Genomic DNA, 19391 nt, shown 5'->3' with positions numbered 1-19391 from the left:
AATGAATTCCACAATTCATCGCCCTCTGGCTAAAGAAGTTCCTCCTCATGTCTATTTTAAATGGAATGCCCCTCTATTCTGAGACTGTGCCCTCTGGTTCCAAACTCCCCCACCACAGGAAACATATATCCACTCTATCTAGACCTTTCAATATTCAATAGGTTTGAATGGGAAACAACCCCCTCATTTTTCTAAACTCCAAGAAGTCAAGCCCAGAGCTACAAATGCTCCTCATAATTTAACCCTTTCATTTTCTGGATCGTTCTTGTGAACCTCCTCTGGACCCTCTCCAATGCCAGTACATCCTTTCTCAGATAAGGAGCCCAAAGCAGTTCACAGTACTCCAAGTACAGTCTGACTAGTGCCTTATAAAGCCTCAGCATTACACCCTTGCTCTTGCATTCTCATCCTCTCAAATGAATGCTAACATTGCATTTGCCTTCCTCACCACTTACTCAACCTTGAAGTTAGATTTTGGGGAATCCTCCACGTGGACTCCCAAGTCTCTTTGCACCTTGGAATTTTGAAATTCCTCTCTGTTCAGAAAGTAGTCTATGCCTTTATTCCTTCTCCCAAATGAACCTTCAGGGGATGCTGCACAAGGGGCAGGGCAGCAGGGATGGTAGTCTGAGTCGCACGATGATCCAGGTTTCTATTTGGGCCAGGGTCTTGGCATGGGACAATTTCCTCCTCCTTGCGAACTAGTGTAAGCATTTCAGTGTGTTTACGAGGAAATCACAACTTCCACCTGTTATCAAAGTCACTGAGAGGCAGGGTAGATGCTCTCCAAGCCCTGAGGGAGTCTGAGGCTCTGTCATGTTAGGCTGCCCTCCCACAGCAGCAGGAAAAAGGTAGGAGATGGGGTTGCAAGGGACGGTAAACCAGCTGTGATGGAATAGTGCAGTAGACTCGATAGGCTGAATGATCTAATTCTACTCCTGTGTCTTTTGGTAATATCTAGTGATAAAGGCCCGTTCCTCAACACTCATCACATATTACAACTCGTTCCACTGAATTTCGAGCAATGTCCAGCTCCCACCCCAATAATGGACACACCTCCCAACTCTGATATTCTGCCCACAGGGCCACGGAGCAGACATTAAGGGGTGGCATGATAGCACAGCGGTTGGCTAATGCCATTATAATGCCAGCGACACGGGTTCAATTCCCACCGATGTCTCCAAGGAGTTTGTCCGTAACCACGTCAGATTCCTCTGGGTGCCTCGGTTTCTTCCTCACTCCAGAGATGTGAATTGGACATGTGCGTGTAATTGCGCATCACGGGCACTGAGCTGCAAGGTCCTTTCACTGTGCTGTATCTCCAGAAATCTTAACACTGTTTAGATGATGCAGGGATTTAAACTATTCAACACTAAGCTCTTTGGAAGGTTCTGCCAATCATTCAGTATCATTAGGACCACAACATTTTCTGAGTCAAAAGCAGTCTCCCCTTCCAAATTTACAACTTGTCTGTTTCTCCCAACTTCAGTATAATATCAATTTAATCCTTCTTTTGAAATTATTCCAAACCTATTGTATTTTTTCCATACTCCATCTGTGACCAGGGTCCTATATAGCTGCAACATTATCTCTCGGCTCTTAAACTCAATCCCACGGTTGAAGAAGGCCAATGCACTGTATGCCTTCTTAACCACAGAGTCAACCTGCACAGCAGCTTTGAGTGTCCTATGAACTCAGACCACAAGATCCCTCTGATCCTCCACACTGCTAAGAGTCTTGCCATTAATGCTATATTCTGCCATCATATTTGACCTACCAAAATGAACCACCTCACATTTATCTGGGTTGAACTCCATCTGCCATTTCTCAGCCCAGTTTTGCATCCTATCAATGTCCCGCTGTAACCTCTGACAGTCCTCCACACTATCCACAACACCCCCAACCTTTGTGTCATCAGCAAATTTACTAACCCATCCCTCCACTTCCTCATCCAGGTCATTTATAAAAATCACGAAGAGTAAGGTCCCAGAACAGATCCCTGAGGCAAACCACTGGTGATCAACCTCCATGCAAAATATGACCCATCTACGACTACTCTTAGCCTTCTGTGGGCAAACCAGTTCTAGATCCACAAAACAATGTCCCCTTGGATCCCATGGCTCCTTACGTTCTCAATAAGCCTTGCATGGGGTACCTTATCAAATGCCTTGCTGAAATCCATATAGACTACATCTACTGCTCTACCTTCATCAATGTGTTTCGTCACATCCTCAAAAAAAATCAATCAGGCTCGTAAGGCACGATCTGCCTTTGACAAAGCCATGCTGACTATTCTTAATCATATTATGCCTCTCCAAATGTTCATAAATCTGGTCTATAACTTCTTGGGTTATCTCTACTCCCTTTCTTGAATAAGGGAACAACATCTGCAACCCTCCAATCCTCCGGAACCTCTCCTGTCCTCACTGATGATGCAAAGATCATCGCCAGAGGCTCAGCAATCTCTTCCCTTGCCTCCCACAGTAGCCTGACGTACATCCCATCTGGTCCCGGTGACTTCTCCAACTTGATGCTTTCCAAAAGCTCCAGCACATCCTCTTCCTTAATATCTACATGCTCAAGCTTTTCAGTCTGCTGCAAGTCATCCCTACAATCGCCAAGATCCTTTTCCATAGTGAATACTGAAGTAAAGTATTCATTAAGTACCTCTGCTATCTCCTCTGGTTCCATACACACTTCACACTGTCACACTTGATTGGTCCTCTTCTCTCACGTCTTATCCTCTTGCACTTCACATACTTGTAGAATGCCTTGGGGTTTTCCTTAATCCTATCCACCAAGGCCCTCTCATGGCCCCTTCTGGCTCTCCTGATTTCATTCTTAAGCTCCTTCCTGCTTGCCTTATAATCTTCTAGTCTCTATGATTACCTAGTTTTTTGAACCTTTCATAAGCTCTTCTGTTCTTCTTGACTAGATTTACAACAGCCTTTGTACACCACGGTTCCTGTACTCTACCGTCCTTTCCTTGTCTCATTGGAATGTATCTACCCAGAACCCCACACAAATATCCCCCGAACGTGCCACATTTCTTCCGTCTGTTTCCAATTTATGCTTCCAAGTTCCTGCTTGATAGCCTCATATTTCCCCTTACTCCAATTAAACATTTCCCTAACTTGTCTATTCCTCTCCCTCTCCAATGCTATTGTAAAGGAGATAGAATTATGATCACTATCTCCAAAATGCTCTCCCACTGAGAGACCTGACTGCTGACCAGGTTCATTTCCCAATAACAGATCAAGTACAGCCTCTCCTCTTGTAGGCTTATCTGCATATTCTGTCAGGAAACCTTCTTGAACATACCTAACAAACTCCACTCCATCTAAATCCCTCACTCTAGGGAGATGCCAATCAATATTTGGGAAATTAAAATCTCTCACCACAACAACCCTGTTATTATTACTCCTTTCCAGAATCTGTCTCCCTATCTGCTCCTCGATGTCTCTGTTACTATTGGGCGGTCTATAAACAACACCCAGTAGAGTTATTGACCCCTTCCTGTTTCTAACTTCCACCCACAGAGACTCAGTAGACAATCCCTCCATGTCTTTCTCCTTTTCTGCAGCCGTGACACTATCTCTGATCAGCAGTGCCTCGCCCCCACCTCTTTTGCCTCCCTCCCTGTCCTTTCTGAAACATCTAAAGCCTGGCACTTGAAGTAGCCATTCCTGCCCCTGAGCCATCCAAGTCTCTGTAATGGCCACATCATCATAGATTCAAGTGCTGATCCACGCTCTAAGCTCATCGGCTAAATTCATAATACTCCTCACATTAAAATAGACACATCTCAAACCATTGGTCTGAGCACGTCCCTTCTCTATCACGTGCCTATCCTCCCTCTCGCACTGTCTACAAACTTTCTCTATTTGTGAGCCAACCGCCTCTTCCTCCGTCTCTTCAGTTCAGTTCCCACCCCCCAACAATCCTAGTTTAAACTCTCCCCAATAGCCTTAGCAAACCTCCCCGCCAGGATATTGGTCCCCCTGTGATTCAAGTGCAACCCGTCCTTTTTGTACGGGTCACACCTACCCCAAAAGATGTCCCAATGATCCAGAAATCTGAATCCCTGCCTCCTGCTCAAATCCCTCAGCCACGCATTTATCCTCCACCTCATTCTATTCCTATACTCACTGTCATGTGACACAGGCAGTAATCCCAAGATTACTACCTTTGCGGTCCTGCTTCTCAACTTCCTTCCTAACTCCCTGTATTCTTTTTTCAGGACCTCCCTTTTCCTACCTATGTCGTTGGTACTAATATGTACCATGACCTCTGGCTGTTCTCCTTCCTACTTCAAGATATCGTGGACACGATCAGAAACATCCCGGACCCTGACACCTGGGAGGCAAACTACCATCCGCGTTTCTTTCCTGTGTCCACAGAATCACCTGTCTGACCCCCTAACTATAGAGTCCCCTATCACTACTGCCATCCTCTTCCTTTCCCCACCCTTCTGAGCCACAGGTGTAGACTCTGTGCCAGAAGTGTGGCCACCGTTGCTTCCCCCAGGTTAGCCGTCTCCCCCAACAGTACTCAAACAGGAGTACTTATTTTTAAGGGGGACAGCCACAGGGGTACTCTCTAGCATCTGACTCTTGCCCTTCCCTCTCCTGACTGTTACCCACTTATCTGTCTCCCGAGGCCCAGATATGACTACCTGCCTATAACTCCTTTCTATCACCTCCTCACTCTCCTTGACCAGAGGAAGGTCATTAAGCTGCACCTCCAGTTCCCTGATGCGGTCCCTAAGGAGCTGCAGCTCGACACACCTGGTGCAGATGTGGTCGTCCAGGAGGCTGGGAGTCTCCAGGACCTCCCACATCTGGCACCGATCACAGAAAACCGGTCTCACACACATACTTCCTGTCTGAATTCTCAACTGATAACTTACCTCGCCTCGACCCGTTATCACTGGAGCCTCGTTGAGCCAAAGCCTTCCTACTCTTGTCTCCCTCTACTTGTCTGTAAAGCTGTCTTCTTTTTAAACTGTTCCCGCTGTTTTCACTGGCCAACCTCCACATGCTTGTGCAGTTGTGCCCCGTTCAAACTGCTGAAGAAATAACAGAGATGAGGAGCAATTTCTTTCGCGGTGAGTGGTGATCTGTGGAATTCTTCACCACAGGCAGCTGTGAAGGCCAAGTCTTTATGTGTATTTAAAACAGAGTTTGATAGATTCTTGTTTGGTCAGGGCATGAAGGGATACAGGAGACAGCAGGAGATTGGGGCTGAGAGGAAAATTTGGATCAGCCATGATGAAATAGAGCAGACTAAACAGGCCAAATGGCCTAATTCTGCTCCTATATCTCATGGTCTTTTGAGTGTCATAGAACATACGTGCAGCATTCAACATAAAATGGTTCAGCACTGTGCAGTCTTCCAAGCCCATGATGTCTTGCCAATCTTTAACCTACTCTAAGCTCAATCTACCCCTCCCTTCCACATAGCCCTCCATTGTTCAATCATCCATGTTCCTGTTCAAGAATCTCTTAAATGTCCCTTATGTATCTCCCTCTACCCACCACACTTGGTAGCACGTTCCGCAGACCTACCACTCTCAGTGTATCAAAACTTACTTCTGACATCTCTCCCCACCCCCCTGCAACACTTTCCTCCAATCACCTTAAAATTGTGCGCCCTGGCAATAGACATTTCCAAAAGAATTGCTTGTTGTCCACTCTGTCTGTGCCTCCCGTACACCTCTGTCGCAGGCCAGTAGTGTGCTGGCCCTGTGTTTGAATCCAGCCAGGTCCCAAACTGGGTGGCAGCTGATATGCAGGGAAGCGAGGCCTGGCAATCAACTTACTTATCTTGCCCCGAAATCCCTACAGAAAACTACACTATCCATCGGGTCGCCATGAATCAATGACAGCTTGACAGAACTCAACAACAACACCTCAGTCGACGTGACTCACCCTCCTTCACTCCGGAGACTAAAGCCCTAGCTTACTCCACCTGTCTTCATACAACATGCTCTCTCTGCACCTCTCTAGAGCTTAATGTGAGAGCTGGAAGATGTTCAGATCTACATCTTGGCCAATCCTAATTATGCAGTTGTCGTGGTTTCCACTTGATCAGAACCGTTCTTCAACACCGGATATTGAATTTAAGTTCGACAAACCATAGCAAAAAGGATAGAATATCATGTATCTTCAGCTGTAACTGGATCGTTAACTCAATGTTAAGCTTGGCTATTTGAGAAATAAGCAACATATGAGATTCTGCACCTTCTTATCATGAGCTGTTACAGAACCACTGGCCTTTTCATCTAGTATGAACCATCTGTCTTTTATATTCCAGATCTACGAATTACAGTTGTAATCCTTCTTCCTCTTAAGCCTGTCACACCTGCTGGGGCATCGACTGGGCCAGTGTTTCAGTCGTTAATGGTGTAACTCATTGAAGATCCTTGGTTGATCTCTAAGTTGGGGTCTTTGGAGCTTCTGTTGGTGTTGCTGTGGCGCTGGGTCTAACTCCTTCTTTCACAGCTGGGCTTGGGACCGGACATCCATGGTGGAGTTAGAATTGTAAACGTACGTGCTTATTATCATCACAAGTTCAAGTAAATTTATTATTGAAGTGTGTATATGTAACTACATACAACCACAAGATTCATTTTCTAACAGGCACTTACAGGAAAATGAAGAAACACAATGGAAAACTATACAGAACAAAGACTGACAAACATCCAATGTGCAAAAAAAGACAAATAGTGCAAATAATAAATTTATAAATAGTAAATAAATAAAACTGAGAACATAAGTTGTAGAGTCTTTGAAAGTGAGTGTTTGAAAGGGTGTAGAATTGGTTCAGTGTTGTGGTTATTGAAATTATCCACACTGGTTCAGGAGCCTGATGGTTGAGGGGTACTAACTGTTCCTGAACCTGGTGGTGTGGGACCTGAGGTCCTGTCCCTCCTTCCCAATGGAATCAGTTCAGAGATGAGGTTATCCACACTGGTTCAGGAGCCTGATAGTTGAGGGGTACTAACTGTTCCTGAACCTGGTGGTGTGGAACCTGAGGTCCTGTCCCTCCTTCCCAATGGAATCAGTTCAGAGATGAGGTTATCCTCACTGGTTCAGGAGCCTGATGGTTGAGGGGTACTAACTGTTCCTGAACCTGGTGGTGTGGGACCTGAGGTCCTGTCCCTCCTTCCCAATGGAATCAGTTCAGAGATGAGGTTATCCTCACTGGTTCAGGAGCCTGATGGTTGAGGGGTACTAACTGTTCCTGAACCTGGTGGTGTGGGACCTGAGGTCCTGTCCCTCCTGTCCACTGGTACTAGTGAGAAGAGAACATGGTCTGAATGATATGTCCTTATGATTGATGCTGCTTCCTTGTGACAACATTCCTTGTAAATCTGCTCACTAATCTGGAGGACTGGGTTGTACTCACCCCTTCCTGTAGGCTTTTCTGTACAAGTCCATTGGTGTTTCCATAACAAGCCATAATGCGGCCAGTCAGGATACTCTCCACGGTGCATCTATAGAAGTTTTAGGTGTCGTGTTGAAACTAAACGAACTTTTAATAAGTAGAAGCACTGTCAAGCCTTCTTTGTAATGGCACATACACGCATTCCCAGGACGGATCCTCTGATATAGTACTGCCAAGGAATTTAAAGTTACTCCAGTGTCAGATTTAAGTTTGCTGATGACACCATTGCAGCTTGAGAGGGAGAAGCATAAGTCATGTGTATCACTATCGCAATTGAATACAAGGGCATGAGAAGGGAGCTTGCAGAAGTGGATTGGAGGAGGATATTGGCGGGGTTGATGGCAGAGCAGAGCTGGCTGAAGTTTCTGGGAATAGTTCACAAGGCGCAGGATAGATATATCTCACAGAGGAACAAGTTCTCAAATGGCAGGGGTAGGCAACAATAGCTGACAAGGGAAGTTAAGGACTGCATAAAAGCCAAGGAAAGGGCGTATAAGGTAGCAAAAGTGACTGGGAAGTTGGATGATCAGGAAGTTTTGAAAATCTAACAAAAGGCAACTAAAAAAGCTATAAGAAAGGAAAGATGAAATACGAGGGCAGACTAGCCAATAATCTAAAGCAGGATACCAAATGTTTTTCAGTTATATGAAGAGTAAAAAGGAGGTGAGAGTTGATATTGGATCACCGGAAAGTGATGCTGGTGAGGTAGTAATGGGGGATAAAGAAATGGCAGATGAACTTAATGGGTACTTTGCATCAGTCTTCACTGTGGAAGATACCAGCAGTGTGCCAGAGGTCCATAAGTGTCAGGGAGCAGGAGTGAGTGCCATTGTTATTACAAAGGAAAAAGTGCTAGACATATTCAAAGGTCTTAAGGTGGATAAGTCACCTGATCCAGATGGACTACATCCTAGAGTCCTGGGAGAGGTTGCTGAAGAGATTGGTCATGATCTTTTAAGAATTATTTGATTCTGGTATGGTCCCAGAGGACTGGAAAATTCCAAATGTCTCTCCACTCTTTAAAAAGGGAGGAAGACAAAAGAGAGGAAATTATAGGCCAGTTAGCCTAACTACAGTGATGGGAAAGTGTTGGAGTCTGTTATTAAAGTTGAGGTCGAGGTACTTGGAGACTAATGATAAAATAAGTCAAAGTCAGCATGGTTTGTGAGAAGGGAAATCTTGCCTGACAAATCTGTTAGAGTTCTTTGAGGAAGTAACAAGCTGGATGGACAATGGAGAGACGGTGATTGTCATTTACTTGGATTTTCAGAAGCCATTTGATAAGGTGCCTCACATGAGGCTGCTTAACAAGATAAAATCCCATGGCATTACAGGAAAGATACTGGCATGGATAGAGGAATGGCTGACAGGCAGGAGACAGCAAGTGGGAATAAAAGGGGCTTTTTTCTGGTTGGCTGCCAGTGACTAGTGGTGTTCCTCAGGGGTCAGTATTGGGGCTGCTGCTTTTCACATTGTTTGTCAATGATTTGGATAATGGAATTGATGGTTTTGTGGCAAAATTTGCAGATGATACAAAGATAGGTGGAGAGGTAGGTAGTGCTGAGGAAACAATGCGATTGCAGCAGGACTTAGACAAATTGGAAGAATGGGCAAAAAAGTGGCAAATAGAATACAGTGTTGGGAAATGTGTGATAATGCATTTTGATAAAAGGAACTAAATTGCAGACTATTATCTAATTGGGGAGAACATTCAAACATCAGAGGTGCAGAGGGAATTAGGAATTCTCGTGCAAGACTCCCAGAAGATTCACAGGTTGAGTCTGCGGTAAAAAAGGCAAATGCAGTGTTGGCATTTATTTCAAAGGGGAGTAGAATATAAAAACAAAGGGATAATGTTGAGCCTTTATAAGACACTAGTCAGGCTGCACTTGGAGAATTGTCAACAGTTTTATGCCCCATATCTCAGAAAGAATGTGTTGTCATTGGAGAGAGTCCATAGGAGGTTCATGAGGATGATTCCGGGAACGAAGGGGTTAACATATGAGAGCATTTGGCAGCTTTGGGCCTGTACCCACTGAAATTTAGAAGAATGCGTGGGGATCTCATTGAAACCTACCGAATGTTGAAAGGACTAGATAGGGTGGATGTGGGGAGAATATTTCCTGGGGGGGGGGGAGGTGGTATCCAATAGTAGAGGGCACAGCTTCAAAATTGAGGGGCGACCTTTTTGGAACAGAAGTAAGGGGGAATTTTCTTTAGCTAAAGAGTGAATCTGTGTAATGCTCTGCCACAGACTGTGGTGGAGGCCAAGTCCATGGGTATGTTTAAGGTGGAAGTAGTTAGATTCCTGATTGATCAGGGCATCAAAGGATATGGTGAGAGGGCAAATATATGGGGTTGAATAAGACCTTGGATTATAGACGTGTGGTGGAGAGTACATTGACTGGTTGCAACATGGCCTGGTACAGAAATACCAATATCCTTAAAAGGAAAAGCCTACAAAAAAGTAGTGGAAATAGCCCAGTCCGTTACGATTAAAGCCCTCCCCACCATTGAGCACATCTACACAGAGCGTTGTTGCAGGAAAGCAGCATCCATCATCTGGGTCCCCCACCATCCAGGTCGTGCTTTCTTCTCACTGCTGCCATCAGGACGAAGGTAGAGGAACCTCTTCAAGGACTATCTCACGTTGTCAATATTTATTGCCTATTTATTTATTATTATTATTTCTCTTTTCTTTCATTTTGTATTTGCACAATTTGTTGTCTTTTGTACACTGGTTCCTTACCAATCCTGTTGTGTGCGGTCTTTCATTGATTCTATTGTGTTTCTTGTATTTAATGTGAATGCCCACAACAAAATGAATCTCAGTGTCATACGTTGATAACAAATAAATTTACTTCGAACTTTGAGTTGCTGTACTAAGCCATTATTCATCCAGACAGAATGCTGTCCATGGGGCATCAATAAAGATAAGAATGACTGGGGACGTGCTGAATTTCTTTGGTCTCCAGAGAAACCTTGGTGAGCTTTCTTGGCCATGGAATCTACTTGGTAGGACCAGGACAGGCTTTTGATGATGTTTACTAGGAGCAACTTGAAGCTCTTAACCCTCTCAACGTCAACACTGTTGATGCAGACACAGACGTTTGCTCCCCTCCATTTCCTGATGTGAATGATCAGCTCCTTTGTTCTGCTGATATTGAGCGACAGATCACCAACTGCATTCTGACAATCTCATTCCAGGCAGGAGATTAGTATCTGGTGGGTGTAGTGTACAGCAGCAACAGTCTACAGCATGGAATTATTGACCAGAACCTCCTCCCCTGGTGTATTAAGGCCATTTTAAATTCATCATTAGGAATGGGAAGATTCTATTGTTCAGGTAACCAAAGCAGCTACCTGCTTTGTTTGGTATGTGTAAGTCATCATTCTTTCCTACGTGGGGTCTCTTGATTTTATTTTCCAGTCCATTGGACTGGCACACTTGAAATGAAAATCCTTCCTGACCCATGCCCTCATCTCTGGTCTCCTTGAGCTTTCCTACTCCTTTTAGTGCCCAAGAGCCAAATGGTTGAGGGGAACCTGGCAGAGCTGGTGGATGTGGATTCAATTGTAACATTTCAGGGAAGTTTGTATAGGCATTCGGATGGAAGGGCTATGGAGGGATACAGCCCAGGTACAGGTAGATGGGACTAAGCAGAAGATCAGGTTGACGTGGACTAGATAGGCTGACGTGTTTGTTTCTGTGTTGTGGTACCATGTGACTCTGTGGTGGTGTGGGACACCAGGCTGCTGTACCTCCTGCTCGATGGTAGTTGTGAGGTGATGGCTGGCACTGGTGAAGGATGCCACCTTCCTGAGGGAGTGCCTCCTGTAGGTACTGCCCATGGCACATCACACACTCTTACTCAGATTATCCTTCACATTTATGCCAACTAAAGCCATGATAAGAGGATAGAAAAAGATGTATGGAATGTTCTAGTGATAAACATTTATCCTCTCTTCGAATTTTCAGGTTTTGGTTTTGAGGAAATGCATGAGGTTTCAGACGGATTTATCAGGATTTGGTAGGCAGAAGACTGAGGCTGGAAGAACAGCTGGGAATTAGAGAGCTACCATGTCTGATAAAAACGATGAAACACCATGAATCTTCTGTGGTCCTTATGGTCATTGCCAGTGGCTTTGCTTTTCTTCAGCAACGTGGAGAAAAAAGAATACATGCAATTTTACACCGATTCATCATGCATATCTTCTGTAGCTCTCCGATAAGGGATGCAGGAGATGTGGACCATGATAAGTGGGATAAAAAGACATGTATCTTTCTTTTAAGTGTTCACTTGATTAATAAATAACAGTTTGAAAGTAAATCCATGTTTGGCCATAATCCAGGCAGGTAAGTGTTACCAACAATTCTCCGACCAGTTGTGCACGTTACCAATGATGGTGGAAAAGCTCCAAAAACATCAGAACAATATCAATATCCTCAGAGCTGCATGTATTGCAAAGAAATTAATTAATTAACCAACCAATTTTAATAATAAAATTTTGAAAATACCTGTTTGTGTGATTAAGTCATAAGTTTAGTAATTAAGCTAAACTGGATCTGCCGATGACACTAAGATTAGGAGTGACGTGGACAGCGAGGAAGACGATCAAAACTTGCAATGAGGTCTTAACCACCTGGAAAAAGGGGCTGAAAAATAGCAGATGGAATGGAATACAGACAAGTGTGAGGTTTTGCAATTTGGCAGGGCAAACCAGTAAAGGACTTGCACAGTGAGAGGTAGGGCACTGAGGAGCGCAGTATGTAGGAATACAGATTCATAATTCCTTAAAAGTGGCATCACCGGTAGATACGGTCATGAAGAGAGTGTTAAGTTGAAGTTGTATAAGACATTGGTGGTTGCAGGTCTTGTCATCTACCTACAGAAAGGACCCGAGTTGAATAGGTTCGGACTTTATTCCTTGGAGAGAAGGAGAACGAGAGGAGATTTGAAAGAGGTATAGATAGGGTAAATACATCAGGCTTTTTTCCACTGAGGTTGTGTGAAAATAGAACTAGAGGTCATGGGTTAAGGGTGAAAGGTGAAATGTTTAAGGGGAAAATGAGGGGGGACTTCTTCACTCAGGGGGTGGAATGAGCTGCCGGTGGAAGTGAGTTCAATTTTAACAATTAAGAGAAATTTGGATAGGTGAGTGGATGGGAGGGATATGGAGAGCTATGGTGTGGATTCAGGTTGATGGGACTAGGTAGATTAATAGCATGCACTAGATGGGCTGAAGGATCTGCTTCTGTTCTGTAGTGTTCTCTGACTCTAAGTAATCTTGAAACAAAGCTAGATTGATTTTTTACATAGATTATATACTCCGGATTTGGATATTAATCAAGTGAAGGAATTGAGACATTTCCATCTGTTTAACTGCTGCTTGTTTAGTCATGATTGATTTGGTGTGAGGAATCTCATGTCAAATTGCTATAATAGGTTCTATTGTTCCGAGGTTCCATCATTAGAGAGACTGGAGTCGTAACTGGACATGCTTTAATTGACCTAAAGGTGCTTCTCTCATTAAAACTCTTCTACAAACTCATTGTGGGAAATGTCAACTCTTTTGTGTGTCTAGTTGTTACAGACAGGACTTTCTGATGGGCAAAAGGGAGTCCACTCTGAAGAGCGATTAACATTGGCTGCCTCTGCAGTGGCTCTACCCAGATTCATGTTGATTCAGGGAATGCGTACAGATCGATTGTTGTTTGTATCAAGTCTAAAGCAATCAAGAGAGGCAAAATCTACCCTTCTAAAACTTGTTTTTGTTCATGTCAGAAAGTCATCAAAAGCTCTCAGTAACTTCGCCACGTTACACTGTGGAGTCTGCACATTGCTGCTGCATATCTGAGAGCATAGGTTGCCCTGCTCACCTCATTATAAAAAGGATGAGGAAGCTTTAGAAAGCATGCAGAGGAGATTCACCAGGGAGCTTCCTGGACTGGAGAGCATGTCTTATGAGGATAGGAGAGTGAGCTTGGGCTATTCTACTTGGAGCAAGGGAGGATGAGAAATGATGATAGAGCTGTACAAGATGGTAAGAGGCATAGATCAAGTGGATGGACAAAGCCTTTTTCCCGGGGTGGAAATGGCTAATGCAAGAGGGCAGAATTGTAAGGTGATTGAGGAATGTATAGGGGGGAGTTTATACAGAGATTGGTAGGTGTGTGTGTGGAACACTCTGAGGCAGATATATTTGGGACATTTAAGAGATTCTGAAATAGGCACATAGATGAAAGAAATATGGAGGGCCAATTTGTTAGAGCTGTTGGGGAGGGTCTAAACGAATTTGGCGGGGGTTGGGGAGGTTGGTAACTGGGTGAAGGGACTCAGGATAGGATGGATGGTAAGAAAGCAAAGATAGTGTGCAGTTGGACTGTCAGGAAGGGCAGGCAGGTGATAGGACATAATTGCAGCCAGCAGAGTGAGTATCAGTGCATTAGGAATGCAGAATCAAAAAGGGTAGCAAATACAGTACTCAAAGTGTTACATCTCAGTGCACGGAGTATAAGAAATAAGGTGGATGATCTTGTTGCACTTTTACAGATTGTCAAGTATGATGTTGTGGTCATCACTGAATCGTGGCTGAAGGATGGTTGTAGTTGGGAGCTGACTGTCCAAAGTTACACGTTATATCGGAGGGATAGGAAGGTAGGCAGTGGGGATGGTGTGGCTGTGCTGCTAAAGAATGGTATAAAATCAGTAGAAAGATATGACATAGGATCAGAAGATATTGAATCCCTGTGGGGTGAGTTAAGAAACTGCAAGAGTAAAAGGACCCTCTTAGCATTTCTATATAGGCCTCCCAACAGTGGCTGGGATATCTCAGAAAGGATGTGTTGTCTTTGGAGAGAGTCCAGAGGAGGTTCATGAGGATGTTCTGGGAATGAAAGGGTTAACATATGAGGAGCATTTGCAAACTTAACTGTACTCACTGGAATTCAGAAGAATGTGTGGGGGTCTCATTGAAATCACCAAATGTTGAAAAGTCCAGATAAGGTGGATGTGGAGAGGATGTTTCCTCTGGTTGGGATATCCAGAACTAGAGGGCACAGCCTCAAAATTGAGGGGCAACCCTTTATACAGAGGTAAGGAGGGATTTTTTTAGCTAGAGAATTGTATATCTGTGGAATGCTCTGCCACTGACTGTGGTGGAGGCCAAGTCTGTGCGTATATTTAAGGCAGAAGTTGATCGTTTCCTGATTGGTCAGAGCATCAAAGGATATGGTGAGCAGGCAGGTGTATGGGGTTGAGTGGGATCCGGGATCAGCCGTGATGGAATGGCAGAGTTGGAATTGAGCTGAATGGCCAAGTTCTGCTCCTATGTCTTATGGTCTCGTGGTTTAACCGGCCATTCGGCCCACAACATTACACTGAACCAACCAACAAAGACTCAGCAGGTCAGGCAGGTTCTATGGAGAGGAATAAACAGTCAATGTTATAGACCGAGCAGAAGCCGGAATAAGAAGTTGGGGCGGCGTGGGGGAAGGGGAAGGAGTACAATTTTGATTTCTGGCTGCTTCCTTTCCAGCCTTGATGAAGGGTGGTCTTGTGTTATGTAACCGGCAACAATGAATATCAATCGAGACAGGTTATATAAAAACAACCAAACATTTATTAAACACGAATAAACAATTTAAAAAAACGAAAACCTTAACCGGAAGTTAACCGCTATGCAGCCGTTCAACAAATTGTCACTCGGCACTGGTTCTGAAAGCGTTAAATGCGAAAACAGTTCTTAAAGTGGTAAAGTCAGATATAGTTCTCAAAATGGTAAATTCGAAAGCCCAACAGATTTACACGTTCAATTTGGAGAGACTTCTCTGTAGAAGGATTTCTTCATAGACGCGACTTTCCTGCTGGTTCTGTCCACAGGATTCACGATGCTGGAAATAAACAGTTTAAAATAACTGACCTTAATTTCTTTTAGAGACCAAACCTTACATGAACTCTTTCCCTTTTGGCAAGAGTTATCTTCGATGCAGATCACTACTCCTTCAACGAAGACTCAATAAGGTCGATCCTTTGTTAAACTGCCGAACAATGCCAACTCCTCTCAATCCTCCGGGTCCCGTACTTCGATACAGTCTTCACTCTCCCGTACAACTGCTGGAATAAGGTACATCAACACATCTAGCAAAAATTTCCAGTCCAACACTATTGTACCTTGCAACAGAACATACAACTGTATTAAAAATGAAACAGCGTCATAAAAACAAATACGCAACAGAAACGGAGACACAGTACGTTCTAGCTGGAAATCTAAAACTAAAAGCTAACTGCGTCATCTGGGGTCTTCCCTTAAATACCCGTGGTGCACATGTCATCACGTGACCTCACATCGGCGGGAAAATTACATCAGATGACCTCCAAAAGACCATTACGTCATTCTCACGAAAAAAAATCACAGATCTCCTTGAGGCTTGTAACACTTGGCTCAAAATGTTAGCTGTTTACTTCCCTCCATAAATACTGCCCGAGCTGCTGAGTTCCTCCAGTATTCTTGTGTGTTGCTTTAGGATTTCCAACATCTGCATAATTTCTTGTGTTTGAGTCTGGTACAAGCTTTCGAGATGTAAATAGGCTGAAATTGGTTAGTTAGACCCAGGTATTACCTTTGTTTTGTTTAACTCTGACAGATTAGATTGGCTTTATTTTATTGGAGATAATAAATTTGAGAATGTAGAATTTTCTGAATGAAACAACATAATACAAAATTAAACTAGTTTCCACATAATAGGTGAGTGAAAATCTGGAAGATTGCTTTAGTTATTTGGTTTGATAAACTGGGCTTTCATGAATGCACCATTCTTGGGGGTAGCAGAAGATACAGCCAAGAATTGCATTCACTTTGGTAAAGAATGCATGAGTTTACAACAAACTGTGTGACAGTTCCATTGCGTTCATGGATTTCCATTCAACTGGTGTGTGCATTGCAGGTGCAGAACGGCCTTTGAAAAGAACAAAACTGATGTTTTCCGAATCAAGACCAACAATGTGGGCCCACTAAAGAAAGTAAGGTATGCCCCTCCAATATTTTCCACTCTGCTTGTTTTTTTCATCAGTTGCCTTCCACCTGGGAGGCGGTGAACACTCTCGGAAGCGCCCTGTGATTGCCGACTCACCACACCGGTACTGTGACTGGGAACATTGCTGCTCTCTTCCGGCGCTCTGGTGGAAGGTGACCTTGTAGGTTTTCTCTGGGGGTTCCGGTCTCCTCCCATGTCCCAAAGATATGCTGGCTGATAAGTTCATTGACGTCGGTAAATTGCCAAAAGACCATGGGACATAGGAGCAGAATTAGGCCATTTTGCCCATTGAATCTGCTCCACCATTCCATCACGGCTGATTTATTATCCCTGTCAAACCCATTCTCCTGCCTTCTCCCCATATCCTTTGATGTCCTGACTAATTAAGAACCTATCAACCACTGCTTTAAGTGTACCCAATGACTTCTCCTCCACTGTTGTTTGCGGCAATGAATTCCACAGAATCGCCACACTCGGGCTGAAGTTCCTCCTCATCTCTGTTCTAAATGGACATCCCTCTGCTCTGATGTTGTGCCCTCTGGTCCAAGACTCGCCAACTATATGAAATGTCCTCTCCACGTTCACTCTGTCTAGGCATTTCAATATTTGATAGGTTACAATGAGATCCCCCCTCATTCTTCTAAACTCCAGTGAGTACAGTCACAGAGCCATCAAACATTCCTCATATATTAACCCTTTCATTTCTGTGATCATTTTCATGAACCTCCTCTGCATCATCTCCAGTGCTAACACAGCCTTTCTTAGGTAAGGGGCACCAAAGAGCTCACAGTACCCCAAGCATGGTCTGACCAATATCTATAAAGCTCTAGAGTAGGTGGATGGCACGATGGCATGGGTATTTGAGGAAGAATACATTCCAGGGAAATATGTAGGGGCATTTGCTCCAGGAGCCCATGGTCTCAATGGGCTGGATAGCCTCTGTGAGAACCATGAGGATATAGGTGCCAACTATCTCGGTTCAGGATTTTGTAGCCAGCATCAATAGTGCACAGTTGGGAGTGTGAGTAGCCAGAGGTCGTGGTCCACGTCGATACCAATGACATCGGTAGGAATGAGAGCGAATCCTGCAGAGAGAATTCAGTCTGTCAGGTGCTAAGTCCGGGATTTTCCTGTGAAGCAAAATGCACAGTGGAGAGCATAGCTGCGTTGTACGGAAACTGCTCAGCGGCGGACAGCAAGACTCTACGACGGGTCGTCAAAACTGCCCAACGCATCATTGCCACCAGCCTGCCCACCATCAGGGACAGAGATACAGAAAGGTGCCAGAAAAGGCCAGTAACATCATGAAAGATCCCACCCACCCTGGAATGTTCGTCCCGCTCCCATCAAGGAGGAGGCTACATAGCATCCACACCAGGACAACCAGGCTCAAAAACAGTTCCTTTCCCCAAGCAGTGGGGCTGATCAACACCTCCACCCACTCACCCAACCACCACCACTTTATAATTTCCTGTCAGTCACCTTATGTACAGACACTCCTGTCCCTAGCATCACTTTATGGACATACAATCAATCTGTGTATATAAGTTATTTTATGTGTTTATATTTATTGTGCGTTTTTTTTATTATTGTGTTGTTTATCTTCTTGTGTGTTTTTTTCTGCTGCATCAGATCCAGAGTAACAATTATTTTGTTCTCCTTTACACTTGTGTACTGGAAATAACATTAAATAATCTTGAATCTTGAGGAACATGACTGTGGCACAGCAGCTGATGAAGACAGAGTTGGATATAAGAGGCTGACAAGCACACAGACAGCTGGAGTCATGGCTTTAATTACAAGAGGAACCATGAGACATAGGAGCATAATTAGGCCATCCGGCCCATCGAGTCTGCTCCGCCATTCAATCATGGCTGATCTGGTTTTTCCTATCTCCTCCTCAACCCCAGTTCCCAGCCTTCTCCACGTAACCTTTGATGCCATGTCCAATCAAGACCCAACAATCTCTGCCTTAAATACACCCAATGACCTGGTCTACACAGCTACATGTGGCAACAAATTCCACACATTCATCGCACTTTGGCTAAAGAAATTTCTCGGTATCGCTGTTTTGAAAGGGTGCCCCTCTATCCTGAGGCTGTGCCCTCTTGTCCTAGACTCTCCCACCATGGGAAACATCCTTTCCACATCTATGCTGTCTACATTCGAAAGGTTTCAATGAGATACCCCCTCATCCTTCTGAATTCCATCGAGTACAGACCTAGAGCCATCAAACATTCTTCATATGATAACCCTTTCATTCCTGGAATCATCCTTGTGAACCTCCTCTGGACCCTCTCCAATGCCAGCACATCTTTTCTAAGATGAGGAGCCCAAAACTGTTCACAATACTCAAGGTGAGGCCTCACCAGTGCCTTATAAAGCCTCATCCTTGCTCTTGTATTCTGGACCTCTTGAAATGAATGCTAACATGGCATTTGCCTTCCTCACCACTGACTCTACCTGCAAGTTAACCTTCAGGGTGTTCTGCACCAGGACTCACAAGTCACTTTATATCTCAGATTCCTGGATTTTCTTCCGGTTTAGAAAATAGTCCGCACGTTTATTTCTACTACCAAAGTGCATGACCAGGCATTTTCCAATCTTGTATTTCATTTGCCACTTTCTTGCCCATTCTCCTAATCTGTCTAAGTTCTTCTGCACCCTACCTGTTTCCTCAAAACTAACTGCCCTTCCAACAATTATATCATCTGCAAACTTGGCAACAAAGCCATGTGTTCCATCATCTAAATAATTTATATACAGCATAAAAAGAAGTGGTCCCAAAACTGACCTCTGCAGAACAACACTAGTCAATGGCAGCCAACCATAAAAGGATCCTTTTATTCTCACTTGCTGCCTCCTACCAAATATACCACATCCACTGCATCCCCTTTATCTATCC

The 19391-nt window shown here is 44.2% G+C and overlaps 1 protein-coding gene across 1 annotated transcript in view; it reads left to right on the top strand.

The window, feature by feature from the left end:
- The window catches only part of LOC134343819 (lipoxygenase homology domain-containing protein 1-like), a 345249-nt gene that overhangs the window by 104912 nt on the left and 220946 nt on the right, over positions 1–19391 (top strand). Inside the window, exon 9 of the mRNA XM_063042573.1 lies at positions 16397–16477. Within this exon, the coding sequence (XP_062898643.1) occupies positions 16397–16477 (81 nt within the window). The remainder of the gene's footprint in view (positions 1–16396; positions 16478–19391) is intronic.

Source organism: Mobula hypostoma, chromosome 3 (genome assembly GCF_963921235.1).
Source record: "Mobula hypostoma chromosome 3, sMobHyp1.1, whole genome shotgun sequence".
NCBI classification, from domain to species: Eukaryota; Metazoa; Chordata; class Chondrichthyes; order Myliobatiformes; family Myliobatidae; genus Mobula; species Mobula hypostoma.
Note: the sequence above shows the minus strand (reverse complement) of the source record. Positions and strands in the feature narration are given on the sequence as shown.